Source organism: Urocampus carinirostris, chromosome 3 (genome assembly GCF_059441175.1).
Source record: "Urocampus carinirostris isolate Australia breed hairy pipefish chromosome 3, RoL_Ucar_1.0, whole genome shotgun sequence".
In the NCBI taxonomy this organism is placed as follows: domain Eukaryota; kingdom Metazoa; phylum Chordata; class Actinopteri; order Syngnathiformes; family Syngnathidae; genus Urocampus; species Urocampus carinirostris.
In genome coordinates this window covers 47,494,422-47,510,389 of record NC_142351.1, presented here as the reverse complement: position 1 = coordinate 47,510,389, position 15,968 = coordinate 47,494,422, and the positions used below count along the sequence as shown (strand labels likewise).

Genomic DNA, 15,968 nt, shown 5'->3' with positions numbered 1-15,968 from the left:
ACTAAAAAGAGGGGGTCAGCTTTTGTGCACCTGTTTGGTAGTGTGTAGCGAATGGTACGCAGTGCGTGAGGAGGGCGCATCTCTTATACAGGAAGAGAAACACTAAAATTACAGTAAAAATGTGCTGAATTTTGGTCTTTCTATCCGTAGAATTATTTTTGCAATAAACCATGCCTGGATAAAAATAAGACCTTACCTCCCATCCGAAGGAGCTGCGTTTACTGTGCAGGCCGAACCTCTCACTGGCTCCGATATTAGTTTTGGCCCACACGCCCAAACCGGCGCCCGGCACCGAAGACTCCCGCAGCTCCAGATCAGCGGGAATGGGAATGTCGTCAGGAATGTAGACTGGCGCTTCATAGGGTGAGCCTTCCTTTGGCGTGGAGAAGTCCTGGTCGGTGCTGCTGCTGCTGTTGTTATGGTGGAGGTGATGGTGGCTATTGTACATGTGGGGATGCAGCAGCAGATGATGGTTGTTGGGATGGGAAGAAAGGGGTGAGGGCAGGGGAGAGACATTGACCATGCCATCCTCAGCGTCGTCTTCGGGGCTGTCGGTGCAAACGCCGCCAGCAGCCAAGCCTGGGAGGTTGGCCTCTGTGTCGTACATGCTGTCCACCGGCTCGCTGTCATCTAAAAATCAAATTATACAGCTAGATTAACAACCATATAATCAGCTGAAATGCGTTTTTCAAGCTTTTGGCCATCTAAAAATGCTAATCCATTGATAAGATGTGCGGAATTTGAAATATTATCGCTCTCTGCCACCATCTTCTAGTTTTAAGTCATGATTGCAGCTTTACTATTAATGCGCGTGCAGGTGAATTATTCTTTTTCTTCTTTTCGAAAATTTGGGGTTGGCATTTGGACTCTACTATAAGTACCGTATTTTCCGCACTATAAGGCGCACCGTGTTATAAGGCGCACCTTCACTGAATGATATATCTTAAAACTTTTTCCATACATAAGGCGCACTGCATTATAAGGCACTATAAGTGTATGCTAGTTTAAGATCAGGTAATTGTGCAATTTTGTAATTGTAATCCTGTGCAGTCCTTCGAGACATTTTTGTGATTAAGGGCTATATACATAAATGTGACTTGACTTGACTTGGCTACAGTAGAGGATGTAGTAACGTTATGCAAGCCGCGCTAAAGGGAATGTCAACAAAACAGTCAGTTAGGTCAGTCAAACTTTATTAATAGATAACAAACAAGCTTTTCACAACTCCATTCACTCCCAAAACGAATAAACAGCTGTTTTATTATTTTCTCTGAGGTAAAGCATTTTCGTGACACATCTTTAACATCTTTGAACAACAGCAAGGCATAAGATTTTACTTTTCCTCCATTTAGTCAACACACAAAAAAACGTCTGATACTGTTATGGTAAATTAAACGTTAGTGCAATCGCAATATGGTGACACTTGTTAAGTGCAAAAACAACAAGTGCAAAACAATAACAATAAAGCAATAACATAATAACTGTAAAATGTAAAACGTAAACACACACCAAGTAGGACCACCTCTGAATTCTTTAATGTTAAGTTCCCGTGCCAGCGCTGTTGCCTTCATTTGAATAGTTATTGTACTGACACTTCTACTTTCTGCTCTTTGTTCAACAACCCACTGTTCAAGTGTGTCCTCTAACTGTGGCCATCTCGCTTTATTGCCACGGAAACTTTGTTTAGTCTTCCTTACTTGGCGCAGCTTATCCTCCACTTCCGCACCATCGATTCATTAATGTTGAACTCTCTCGCTGCTGCTCTATTTCCGTGTTCTACTGCGTGACTGATGCCTTGAGTTTGAACTCTGCATTGTAAGCGTGTCTCTTAATAGGAGCCATTTCAGGGTCTTTATACAAACGCACAAATAAAAGAGAATCGTTGTTTAATATTTCCCAGTATGCACAGCCCACTTCTTCTTCAACGCGAAAAATGGAGTCGGTGGCTGCTTCTCTTAGTTGCGAGACCTTGCAATTCAATATGATCCATATAAAAGGCGTACCGGATTATAAGGCGCATAGTCAGCTTTTTAAAAAAAAATCAGATTGTATGTGCGCCTTATAGTGCGGAAAATACGGTAGTCCTTTTCTTACTTTCACAATTTGTATGCTACACAGGCAAAACAATGGGTCACTCTCCAGCACTCAACCCCCTTCCTCGAACCTGATGAGTTGCGCCCAAAACAGCTCTGATAAAAGTAAAACAAAAGCAGATAAGCCCAATGTAAAATAAAACATAAAGGCTCTTTGATCTCAGTTGGGCAATGTTTACACATACTTAATTTAAAAAATAGTATTTAACTTTCAACACTTTAAAATAAAGTAAATGTATTGTCTCAAAAGGGCTGCAGTGACCACAGATTATTGCAAACCACTGATTACACCATCCCCTGATCTAAAACCTACATGACGGCAAGGAAAAACTCAAAAACCTCAATATGAGGAAAATGAGGTAAACTTGAGAAGGGACCACACATAAGTTAATCCCCCTTCCAGGATGACCAGACTGCAATGGATGTTGTAATAATAAATAATACACAGATGTTGTCAACATAAAGTATAGGGTTATTCATATGCTATAGAATAGAAGTGTTTTTTAATCATAGATTTAAACAGTTCCACTGAGATTGCAGATCAAATCTCAGGGGGTAGAGCATTCCACAGCACCGGTGCCCGAATGGAGAATGCTCTCGAACCCGCGGATCTCTTTTTGGCTCTTGGGATCACTTGTAGACCAGCATTTTCAGAGCGTCTCCGGATCGTAACATAGGGGGAAATTAAATCTGAAAGATATGAGGGAGCAAGTCCGTGCATGATTCGTATCATACCAACAGAACCTTAAAATTACATCTTAAGCTAACAGGGAGCCAATGCAGGTTAGCTAAAATCGGGGTAATGTGATCAAACTTTCTTGTCTTTGTTAAAAGCCTCGCTGCAGCTTTTTGTACCAGCTGAAGGCTCTTGATTTTGGACTTCGGGAGACCGTAGAGTAGTGCATTACAGTAATTGAGACGGTGCAGGTGGAATGCTCTTCCCCCTGAGATTCGATTTGCAACCTCAGTGGAAATGTTTAAATCTAAGCTAAAAACACTTCTATTTTCTAACATATGAGTAACCTATATTTTATGTTGACAACATCTGTGTATCTGTGTATTATTTGCCCTTATGTAGGTTTTAAATCAGTTGATGGTGTCATAATAGTCTGTAGTTTGCAATTGTCTTTGATCTGTGCAGCCCTTTGAGACTCTTTGTGATTAAGGGCTATACAAAAAAACATGACTTGACTTGACTTGACATGTATTAAAAATCTTAACTTTTCCAACACTTTTATAGATAACAAACATTGAAATCTGCGCAAATTTTCCGTGAACTTAAAGCAAAGTATATTTTTCATGAATCAATTTTTTCCATTACCTATAGACATCGTCCAGACATATTTTTGAAACTTTACGCGCCATTTAATAATTTTTGTGAAAAGCAATCATTTTGTTGTCTTGAAAGTTGGCAAAAGTTTGCAAACGTTTTGATTAACTGAACCCTAAATGATGACAGCTGTGTTTTTAATCAATTTCCATCCCTCCCTGTAGTGAAACGTGGCACGTTTGAGAGCCCCTCCCAGGTTGTAGTTAGCACCCAAAAGTTATTATTAAACGTGATTCTATTCTGTTTAATAGCATGTGATGTTTAAAATCCATCACTCAGAAGCACAGCACGCAGCTCATGTTTTTAGCAGCGTCGTCATGGTAATGAGGTTGTACGGGAAGTGCTTGGAGATGTATTGAATGATCTAATCAAACACTCGTGGAATCAAAAAGTACGTTCACGGCGCAGATCATCCTATTTTTTTCTCTGCCAAATCTTTGGCTTCCCGCCCGGCGACAGATGTGGCCTGTGAACGCTGTTAAATTAACTGACATGTACGTTTTTAATGTGAAACATTAAACCAGCAAAGCACGGGACAGCGGCTGTCCGGAGCTTGGCAAAGCTGAGGCCGCTCCACGAAGCTCCAGGAGACATATCACATAAAGTTACACCAGTAAAAGTCTGCCTTTTATGACCGATTTTGCGTCATTCAGCAATTTTGAGGGAAAACCTTTTTTTGTGATGTTTCATTGGAATTTGGATTAGGGACTTTGATCCCACTGTACAATCAAATTGTTTTAAAGCAGTTAAATGCTTTCCCCCCTCTTTTGTGAGCCTCTCTTGCACTACTCAACTCTCAATAACATTGGAACTGGTAAGAGCAATTTTAGGGCTAGGAAATCTATGCATTTTACATGTATGAGTCTCTGTGCACATACAAATACGTAAATGACTTGACTCAATAAACACACTATGCATGCTGTATTAAATTGCATACAATATGCACTAAGCACAAGAGAGAATTTTAGACTTCCACATTTATTAACCAGTTCAAAATAAAGATGATTACTTCACTCTATATTGTTCATACACTCCATCTTCTTGTTTTATTTGAATTTCCAATTTCGTGTCAAGCTTCGCTTGAGTGTCAGGTTTTAGTTTTAGTGACAAGTTGGAGTAAATCACAAAGAGGTGCTGTCAATTTGTGTAGACCCAGTCATGAATAGGCGATTGCAAAATGGCATATCTTTGGTGTGTTGGCCCAACATGTTTACAGCCAAAGTTGAGACTGACAAACAAAACCATATTTCAGAAGTGAAAGTAATGAATACATTAGTCAAAAGGACTGTTTTCATATTCATCTTTGCGCCGATTTGTGTTTTTATATGTACCTATAAATTGTTTAAACATGGGGTCTCAAACACAATTTACTTGGGTGCTGCCGACACAAGTCAGGTGGCGGATTTTTTGACACAAAAAAAAGCTCTGATAACAAATATCATGCCGATCAAATATGTTTAAAAATATCTACACAAACTAAGACCCCCCCCAAAAAAAGAATTAAACTTGAAAATAAATCAATGATTTAATAATAAATTAAACCATTATTTGTGAGGGCTGCACTTAGATTAAATCATTGTATTAAGGTGGAACCTCAAACTACCATACCGCAGGAAGAAAATTTAAGACCCCCTTTCTTAAACTATTTGTTATATTCTAAAGCAGTGTTTGGCAACCATCGGGCCGCAGACCAATATCGGGCCATGGGTTTTTCTCTACCAGACCACACAAAAAGAAAAAATATATATTTTTTGTCCATACTGTATACTGAGGTTATGGTTTATTACTATATAATTAAGAATTAAAGCAGCTTTAACTCAAGCCTTTGTACTAAGACACTGGGAAATCATGTAAAGAATGTGAAAGTGCTTAACTTCCTGGATAATATGTTTTAGGATTTTTTCAAACTTCTTGTTCTGTTTGAAACAACTGTTACCGGCACGATTTTACAGTAAACGGCTAATTATTATACCAGGCCACTATTACACTTTTAAAGTACAGTTTGAGAGTCCCTGCGCTAGCCCGTAAAAAACAGCAGTTAAAAGTTAGAGGAGCAGGCGAGGAAAAGTGAGGAGCAACCAGCCCACTTTTAAACACCCCTCTGTTACTCCGACATCTCAGAAAGCCAAAGGAGATATGTTAGCTTCGCCTCCCGAAGGACTTTTAAAAAAACAGCACGGCCAGATAGCGCCTTCCTCTGCCTGACTCCCGATGTTGTTATTTCTCCCTCTGCTCCTCCTCTTTTACGGGCAGCTATTTATTCAGATTACATCAGGGGTCAATCATTAATTCACACTTTGGGGGTCCCGATTCTGGCCGTAGCTACAATAGGCTGCTTGTGTTGAGAGGAAAAAAGGCTGCCTGAGAGCCCGGGTGCAAGACACGTGAAGACATCCGTGAGCTGTTTTAAATGCACACTATTTACATGAAAGATGATGGAACAAAGATTTTCAGGCAGGTACTGCAAGAGCTGAGATGCAAGTTTCAATCAGGCACAGAATGTGTAGTCTTTTGCCCTTCAATTATGCAAATATGTTGCAAAATACTCCACACGCTGGGGGATGTGAGAAATTTAATCTCAAAGTTGACCCATCTTGGGTGTTTCTTCTAGAGCTGCGAAGCCATCGAAGGAACTCAACACTTTTAAAATGTTGAACCCAGTTAGCACAACATGTGAGGCAGCTCCAAAATAGAAAGCGGATTTCTGTTAGCTGAGATCGCTTATCGCTCATTTTTGCCTGGAGAAATTGGAACTTTGTTTACCCTGTAGGTAGGGGTCTTTTGACTGTTTTGTCAAATTTACATGCTTTGACCTCCAAAAACTGCCTCTACCTGCCACTGTTACAGCGTGTATTCCTTATTTTCCTTCACCTCATTTTAGGTAGGCAATTTTGGCTTTTTGTATGTTTTTTTTACCGGGTGGGTCGTGGTTGGTATAATTTTGTCCGGCTAGCTCTCTGTTAGCATTGGGGGTTCCGAGGGCTTTCCTGTTTTGTTTGCTCCTGGTTGGCGCTCACTGGGTGCCTTCCTATGGTGCATTGCTGTTTGTAGTCGGTGGAGCGATTTGTATGGTTAATTTTGATACCGAGAAATAAAGCAAATGTAGGTCTGTGATGCCCTTAAATGTCTGATGTGTGATAATGCGGCCAATAATTTGTTGTTTGTGATGTATTTGTGGATAGGAGTGTCCAACGCTGTCCTCGAGTGCCGCATGTCCTGAATTTTTTGGAGGTTTCTTTTTTCAATTCAGGTGATGCAAATTTTTAGCTTGTTAGCAAGCGGTGTGGCAACTTGGTAATCATTCAGGTGATTGGAATGACATTTATTGGAGCAGAGAACTTCCAAAAACCTGCAGGAGATGCAGCTCTTGAGTACTGGGTTGGCCACCCCTCATATATCTGCTTATTAACACGATTTTTGCCTTTTTTCCTTGTACGGGCGTCGCACCGTCTTGTGTTAGAACAGCTAGCTTGGCGTTAACACCAGTTTTGCTGTGTGCCTTGGTCTATCCCTGATGGCAGCTCTCCATGTGTTATTTTCGCCAATTAGCCCCTTTTGGGCTGCTCGCAATTTGTTGTACCAGTACTGCGTCCACCTGCGACAAAACGCCTCAGTATTCTTTACAAAAACTACCAAAACTTTGCTTGAAAAAACTCATATATCTCTTCAACTGATTAACAAATAAAACAATATGGTGACCGGCTGGTGTTACTCCAATGACATCACAGCTCAGAATGACACCGAAAAGACATCCTGTCTTTAAAACGCATGATCTCAAAGAAATATATTGGAATTTGTCGATAAAATATAAATTGCTTTCTTTCAAAAAACTTGTACTATTTCCTCACATTTTGCATGTTTAAAAAATTAGAACAGCTTTAAGAACTCATGGCATTATTGGGGAAGATGCTGACATGGAACTGCTGCTCACACAATGGCAGCAACAGACTTGGATACCAATTCACCCCAAAGAACAAACAAGCACATTGGTAAAAGTAATGTATAAAACCCAGATAAGCTAATCTACAGTTACTAAAATGACATGGAGCTGAAAATCATCGAGCAAATCGTCGGGTCTCACAACAGCGTAAATTGTGTTGTGGTTGCGTTTAATCAGAACACTCGAGACTTAAACGTCGAGAGATAAAGATCTTCCGTCATTTTCTGCTGTCTGCTTGAACGTACACAAACACGTGTTCCATGCGTCTGATTTTTTTTGCCCGGCCCCAAGAACAAAATTCACTACGAAGATTAAATCCTGGAAGAAAGCACCGATGGGACCCAAAAACCTTTGGAGGGGGAGAAATTCTCCCCGAAACTGCAATCAAAAAATTGTAATTGCAGACAGGCGTACAAACATTACAAAACAGATCTCAAGCCCCAAGGAAGCCAACAATCGTTTGTGCTTTCCAAGTTGGTTTGCAAGAGCCCGTTCGCAGCTCAGATAACAATAAAACAGAGCTGGAAATAGGACATGTGCACAAGTGACAGCCATCATAAAATGCACGCGTCCTATTTCCCTTTTCCAATACATACTCGGGCACCAATGAACACGCACACAAACTGCTTATTTCGCCGCTCATAAAATGATCTGGTTCAACTCAAAAAATGAACCGTATCCAGGGAAATGTCCGAACTATGCAGAATAATTCTCATGATTACAAATATGGGAGAAAAGAGCGCTTAGTAGTAGGCGGCGAGATAGCAAAAAAAGTAAAGATTATGATCTGTATGAAAAACGAACTCGGTAATACATGGCAGAAACATTTCAAAATCAGGGCTTGCCCTCAGAGAAAACGGCCATACCCAGACTTGATGCAGCAGGAACAATATGGGACGAAGGGTGGCTGTTCTTTCACTCAAAAAATGCTATATTTACATCATGTTGCATACTATGCAAAGTTCTAGCAACATGCAATGGAGGAGAAGTACATTTTTTCCTAGCAAATGTAAAAATAATATAAAAGGTGGAGACTTTGGATTAAACTTTGACAGCATCCAGTGAGAAAAAAAGGAGTGAGGCTGTAATTATTTGTATTGTCTACTCTTAGCACGGTCAAAGTTACTTAAAACTTGAACTTGTGATAAAATTAAAGATATTAACGCAATAGTTGGTATGCACAAACTCAAATTGCACTACACTTGTATCAAAATATAAATGTTTCCCTTCCATACAATGGTATACCACTTTACCACATTATTACCTTTTTAATTATATAGAATATTCCACTGTAGAAGGTTCAGTTAAGACAATATAGATTAAACAAACATTAACATTAACCATTAACATTAACATTATGTTAATCGTGCAAATATTCAGTCTAATTAGTCAAATCTGCAATATATTAACCTGCCAACCTATACAATTTTAAAATGTTTTTTGGGACTTTTTGCTCAAATATTTGATTACAATCATATTATGAAATAAATATGATTTTTATTCAACATTCGATTATTTTGTTTACTTTACTTTACTTTTGCCCAATTTCGTTGTCACAATATGTTAACCCATTTTGTAACAATGACAATAAAGGTATATTCTATTCTATTCTATTCTATTTCAAGGGACACTGTATGTTATTTGACGACAAGATTTTTGTTTAGGAAACAGGAGATAGAAAGCAAAAAAAGAAACTGCAAAACAAAAACAACCAAAAGCACAAGTTTGTCATTATTTGCCCACCTTTTTTTAGGTTTTTTGGGTACGTAAATAATACACTCTTTGTTTTATTATTTGTTATTGTTAATGTATTTAATTTTGTTTGGTCACTCAGGGTTGACAGGTATGACCTATTGATTTTGACCTTTTAAGTTAATGCATTTAAACCTGTTAATACAATATAAATATGTATTTTCACTTATACAATAAAAGTAACTTTTTTCATTTTGAACCGCACACATTTTATAATGGTTGACAAATTTGCATATAAATGATGATTTTTTTTTCCTGGATTGCCGTTGCTGCTAATAATAAACAGAGTATTTCAAATGAACTAATAACAAATATATAAACTTATGTTTCAACCAACATACCTCTACCCTCACCTGATAAAACTGTTGAGATCTGGTTGACTTATTCAAGCGCCATAACGTATAAATACGTTTTTGGGAGTGACGACATGTAACATTACGGGTTTAACAAAGTCTTTGGCACAGCTCATCAGTAAGTATCAAGCCTTTGGGAATGATTTCAGTGTGATAAATCAGCATTAGATGGCCTTCTTAATCATCTGGGCGGAGAAGGATGATGTTTTTATGTGTATGTCCACAGGAACGTGATGACAATGGTAACTAGAATTAATTAATCACGTCACTTGAAACACCAGGCGCTGAAAAGTTCTTGCAAAATTCATGCATCGTTCATGACGAGGTTGTGTTCTTGCAATAAAATGTAATTTTGTGAGCAAAGTTTTTTTGGAAAAGAGTATTTTTAAGAAACTTAGCCATGTTCAACTGTTGTTGTTTTTTCTAATTAGTAGAAAATATCCTTTTTTTCTGATGAAAGATTAGGGTTAAAAGCTTTCTTTTGATGCCTCCTATTACTCTATAGCTAAAGAAGTAAATTTTCTGTAGGCCTTCAAAATTGAGTCAAAATGGCTGAACTTGTCTGGCCCAAGCTCTTCCAATTTGAGAGAAATGTGTGACATTGGATAGGTAGAAAAAAAAAATACTTATTTTAATAGAGCTACGGATGTCCTATCATGCAGGCATTCTTTATAATGACAAATAATTACTCTCTCTCCATTTGACTGCATGAAAAACAAGCATATGCACAACATAAAAAAAAAATCACGATTATGAGTGTGACTAACCTGAAAACCCAGAGCATATATATATTTTTTCCACGGAATGTTGGCATTAAACAAAATGACGTGTACCTTTTACCCCGCAATACATAAAAAAATAAAAGGAGTCTTCTAGTTCGAGGTAGTTTTTGCTCGTGTGTGTGAGAGTGTGTGCGCGACTGTTTACAAGGAAGTAGTGAGAGTGCAACAGGGGCATAGTCAGCTACAATAGCAGGGAGCCAACCCGAATAAAAACACCACACTGTTTCCCCTTGTAAAAGTGCCGGGGAACATTTCCAAGCAACACGAGGCGCTCATACCTTGCAGCGAAAGAGTGCGCGGGGAAAGTCGGAGACATATGGAACACGAAAATGGATGAGATGAGTGAGAACACACAGCCCCCTTGCCGCACTCTCATATACATAGTCCAGAGACCCCTCGCTATTTCGCGCATCGGTTATCGCTGATTCATTGCTTAGCGGATTTTGAATTAAAATATTCCTTATCGTCATTGATATCAATGAATATTATTGTGTTCCGATAGACAACACACTGCAAACGCTATCACTGAGGCAGGTAATGGAGTTTTTTTTTGTGTCGGTGAGCGTAACACTCTATGTGCGCGACTTCGATAGGCTAGTTTATGCTGTCAGTCAAACAGTGGGACGGGCGCTCAACTGACTACCAAAACAAATAGCTTCTAGCAGCTTGTTACATTAAAAAGAAATTCATCAATTACATCAGAATCTAAGGTAAGTCAGAGAAACGCAAAGAAATCAGGTGGTCCGTGGATCGTTATCTGGTTTGAAAAGCAACTGAGGCGCTGTTGGGGAGAGGGCAATGCCGAGGCTGCAGGTCCGGCTTAACACTACAGCTAGGCTGACAAATCTCACAAGCTAACTCTGCCAGGCCTGTATGAAAAAAACACCAGATACATTACCCACTACATTTGGGAGTGTTGTGTTTTAATCCTCGCAGAGGTTACCAGATGCTTATGTGCAGCTAGCCAGCCACTCTCTAAATCGCTTTCTTACCCTAAGAGGAGAAGCCCTCCAATTGTGTGGTACTTTAAAAAAAAAATACAAACAAAGACCAACGATTCACATGCAATTCGGTGTTCTGTTTTTTTTTTTTTTGGTAGATCTATAGTTAAGATTTTGTTAGAGTCATATACTCTCAGTCTGTAATGACATCATCTTGGGATAAGTTTGCCCTTTGGGGTTTTTTATGAAGGTGTGACGCTACTCGGGGATTTTCACTTTCAGGGCTGTAATCCCCATTAAGTGCAATAACGAAGGAATTGCTGTGTTGAACTTTGAAAAGGATTCTTGACAGAAATAGTTTAATTTTTAGAATGACTTGTTACATCAAAACTATCCTAGACACAATTCTGATATTGTGTAGTACAGCGTGCTTGAAATTTGTGTACGTGACAATCACAAATGGACTGTCATAAGAAGTCACAATTTAGGTTTAAATATGCCGATATTAACTCTGATTATTCAGATGATTAAACACTGATCAATTTGCTTTACATTCAGCATACCGATGATTTGTATGCATGTATTAATCATTTCAAATTCTGTATGCCGTATAACAAATTTTGCACAGGATTTGTTTTAATGCGTTTAACAAGCAACCCTTAATCTACTGCAAGTGGGAAAAGAACAAAGATAGATGCTGAAATAATAATAGCTAAAATAAATAATAGCTAAAATAAAAAAAAAAAAAACATTTTTAACCCAAAGAACACAAGAATCTTACAGGTTGTATTTTTGTTTTGTTTTTTTGTTCCGCAATTAAAAAAAAACCCCACTGAAATCAGTACACACACACACACATATATATATATATATATATATATATATATATATATATATATATATATATATATATATATATATATATATATATATATATAATATTTATTCTATTTATTTTATTCATTTGTTTATTCAAAAGAAAATGTGTATTATCTGACCACTACATATAACTCTATGCTGCAGTGCAACCTGAAAGTCATGCTAAAAAGCACAAGAAATAATACAAAATCTGGAGACTCAAAGTGACCAAACTGCACCATTTTACTTTTACTTTTTTGATCCCAGTTTTTGGGTACCCAAAGTTTGACGATAGCAACCAAATGTCATTTCTTGGCCTATAGTCCATGTATTTTTGCCTATTACTTACATCAATATTGTTGTTTTTTTAATTTAATGCATTTTTTCAGCACTAGGAGGCGCTAAGTTATACACATTGTCTCTTTAAAAGAGTTATATAAATACAAAGGTGGGTCAATATTTTGGGGGATAGGAATTCATTTGCATTTCTAGCTTCAAATAAATTGACTTATTTATTTTAGAACAAAAAGCAGGAAGATTGAGAGTTAGTGAAGGTGTTATACAGTGCACAACTACATTTACAGAAAAACAAAAAAGAAAAAGTCAGCAAGTTAGAGCTGTTGGAAAACAATTCGAATTCACCAGCCATTCTGAAGATTTTTGTTTGCCCTCAACCAACATGTCTGATATATTGCTGCGTTATCAGGCCTAAAGCAGCCTAAGGGCATCGCATCCTGCAGTGAATGTGTTTTTACGCTAAAAAGCACAATCAATCTTTCAGGCAAATAAAAAGATCGCACACGGTCCCAAGGGCCCAAGCTTGTGTAGACACTTATTAACAGGGAGGATTAATGGCACTGGGGCAAAACATAATAATATTCATAACAGTCAATATTGAGTTACATTTGCCAAATTAGGTTGCAAACATCACTCAGTGGAAGCAGTAGAAACAAAGGTGGCAATCTACCAATTTAGAATATATAACATGTATAAGTTCTAATATACATTATAATGCTTACATTTTATTGACCCACGTCTATACTTTGCATAGGTCTTGGACAAAATGTTTTGAGGAGACAAATATTTGTAGAACTTCCAAAAGGTTCTTAGATATCAGTTATCCTTTTATAGCCAGCCAATAAATGTTAAGCATGACAAAATAAATTATATAAAAGTAGACTAAAGCAATAAGAATGTTAATAAGTGCAGCTAGCACCAACATGGAAACTGTTTGATAAATCAAATAGACATAGTGGTCGCCCTCTTTAACAGAGTGTACTGTCGATCACTTAGGTGGAATAATCAGATTTATGCTCACATGAAGAGTGAAGACTGTGTTGATAATCAATGTGGCCAATCCATAAAATCTATTGACCATCTTTCGGTTTGGTGGCAGTTTAACATGCCAAAGGTAGGAGGTGTATAAGAATAAATTAAGTGCTCCACTGTGTGTGTCTTGGTCCATGATTTATTGATTGTATCATGGATACATGATACATGTGATTTTTACTTCGGTGTGAATCTTTTTTAATTTTACAGTACTTTGTTTTTCTTGATCAAGTGCCATGTAATTAATATTCAAAAAAAGGTTTGACACAATTCCCTAATGCTGTTGAACTATCAGAAAATTGGTTTACCTGAAGTATTTTCAAATGGATACATGCATTTCAAAACAGCTTTAATTGATATTGCAATTGTGGAAAACATAAACGAGTCATACTTCAGTGACTGTAGTGGCCCAAAACTGTCTTAGAACATGGGCCCAAAAAAGTTTTTCTGGATATCCAGTTAAAACAACGCATTCTTATTTTTTGACCATATTGATCATTCTATGATAAGGTATAGTTGAGAATTAATACATTAATACAATTCTGACAACGGTTTATTGAAAATCTGTTGTTTTTAACATAAATATACAAATATCTGACTGTCTATGAGAGAAAACACATGTGGTCTTACCTGACCCAAAATTCCAATAACATGCACATTTTTATTTGTTGTTCCTCCCAGAATTTTCTTAGAGTGTGACTGTGAGATTCAATTGCCTTAAAATCCAGTCCTGGTTTCAGTTCAACCTAATACTTTAGTAAATACCAACATTATGTACATGCATTATTGCAAAGTTTCTCCACCCTGATATATTACACAAGAGTGCACACATCCATGCTTTATTACAGTCAATATTACCCAATGGAAAGCGATTCAATAACAGTTTAGTATTAGCATAATTGGGTAATACAGAGCTAAGTATGTAGCAGGCTGGAGCTGCGGGATTGCTTCAGTGCCAATGTCTGGCTATGCAGGCGAGTGTTGATGGAGGTGACGCCATTCACCTCTGCCACTGCACGCGGCCTTCTCTCATACATCAGTCCATTACTCGCCTCTCTCACTCAGCTCTGCTCTCGCTTTGCCTTCGCCCACTCTCCCTCCAGTCATTAGCCAGTGAATTAACGGCACTCCAGCGTGCTATTAATCACCCTGACAAAAGTGTTTGCATCGCCTTGCAAGACGGGGTTGGGGGGTTGTATGACTGGACGGGCCGAAGCAAATGTTTGTTGCTTTGCACTTGAGTCATGCTAAGCAAATATGTCCAAGGAAAATTCAGATGAAGAAGAGCGAGGCAGAGAGAAGAACGCAAAGTGGCGTAGACTGCATGGAATAGGGTTGTAGAAAGACAAAAGACAAGTATCAATATAATCGTTATAAAGATTCATTCATTACTGATTGATTAATTTATTTGAACCCTAATTATCTCTTTTTAATCAAATTTTGTGTAGCAAATCGCATAAAAGACATTTTAGAACAGTGGAATGTTTTTATTGCAACTATTCTTATCATAAACCTGATTTCGCCCAGCCGCATCCAGACCATAGCTCTGTTGGACCCTGTGAAAATTAAGCTAACCCTGCTTTATGTGGTCATAGTTCTATGTAAAATATGTCCTAATTTTATAAAAATAAAATATGGATAAATAACTACGGTACTTTGACATAATACCATATTTTTCAGGTACGTATTATTTTTGCATGCTACTATATTTTCAACTTGTTTTCCCAGTAAAATAGAAAATAATACTTGCAATTTGCAAATTAATTTTATTTGAATAAGACACATAAAGATTTTGATTTTTTTTTGGTAAATTACCAAAATAAACAAACGAATAAATCATAAAGAATAAAAAAATAGCAATATTATCTGCTAGTGGGAAAATATTATTTTAATCTTGTGTTTTCAAATATTTGTATTGAAATTTGAAGTGTATGTGTTTCTATTCCATTAAAAAAACATTTGTTTTTTTCAATTTGAATTTAATGACTGTGTGCTGTTTATTTTTACTCCCACCAAATGCACCCTCATTTTAATTTCCTATTTTCGTGTCAAACTTAAACAAATTGTATCTTATATTGAAACGGACTTAAGGACAAGACTCGAGCTCTCATGCCCTTAAAATCAATTCGACTTATACTTCAGTGCAACTTGTGTATTTGTTAAATGTGAGATTTCATGATCTTGATGCACAGATGTGACAGACGAACGGAGAGACGGACGGATGGATGGAAGGACGGACAGACAGAGGGTCAGTCAGACGGACAGATTTGCTTAAAAAGATGTAAGGTGTTATGTCAAACATTATGCGGACAATTATACTAATAATTATACCGGAAAATTGTCAAACATGGCTTCCCAAGCTTCTACTCATCACTAAAAGCCTTAGCTCCTTTTTCGAAAGGGAGACCACCTGCTGAGAGGCCCGAGTCAAGCCCGTCAGGTGGGTCCAGGCCGTCATACAGTCCCATGTCATCAGGCTGTCACTACAAATGCGACCGGCTTTGGAGATATGCTAATCCACTTAGCTTCAACATCAGACCGGAGCCTGGTAAGGAACACTGGCGCAGTGTACGACCGGAGGAACACACAC

The 15,968-nt window shown here is 37.8% G+C and overlaps 1 protein-coding gene across 4 annotated transcripts in view; it reads right to left on the bottom strand.

Annotated features, from left to right (window-relative positions):
• The window catches only part of prdm16 (PR domain containing 16), a 269,776-nt gene that overhangs the window by 183,124 nt on the left and 70,684 nt on the right, over nt 1-15,968 (bottom strand). For all 4 annotated transcript variants that reach the window (XM_088332122.1, XM_088332125.1, XM_088332124.1 and 1 more), the window contains exon 2: nt 197-630. In XM_088332122.1, the coding sequence (XP_088188248.1) occupies nt 197-630 (434 nt within the window). The remainder of the gene's footprint in view (nt 1-196; nt 631-15,968) is intronic.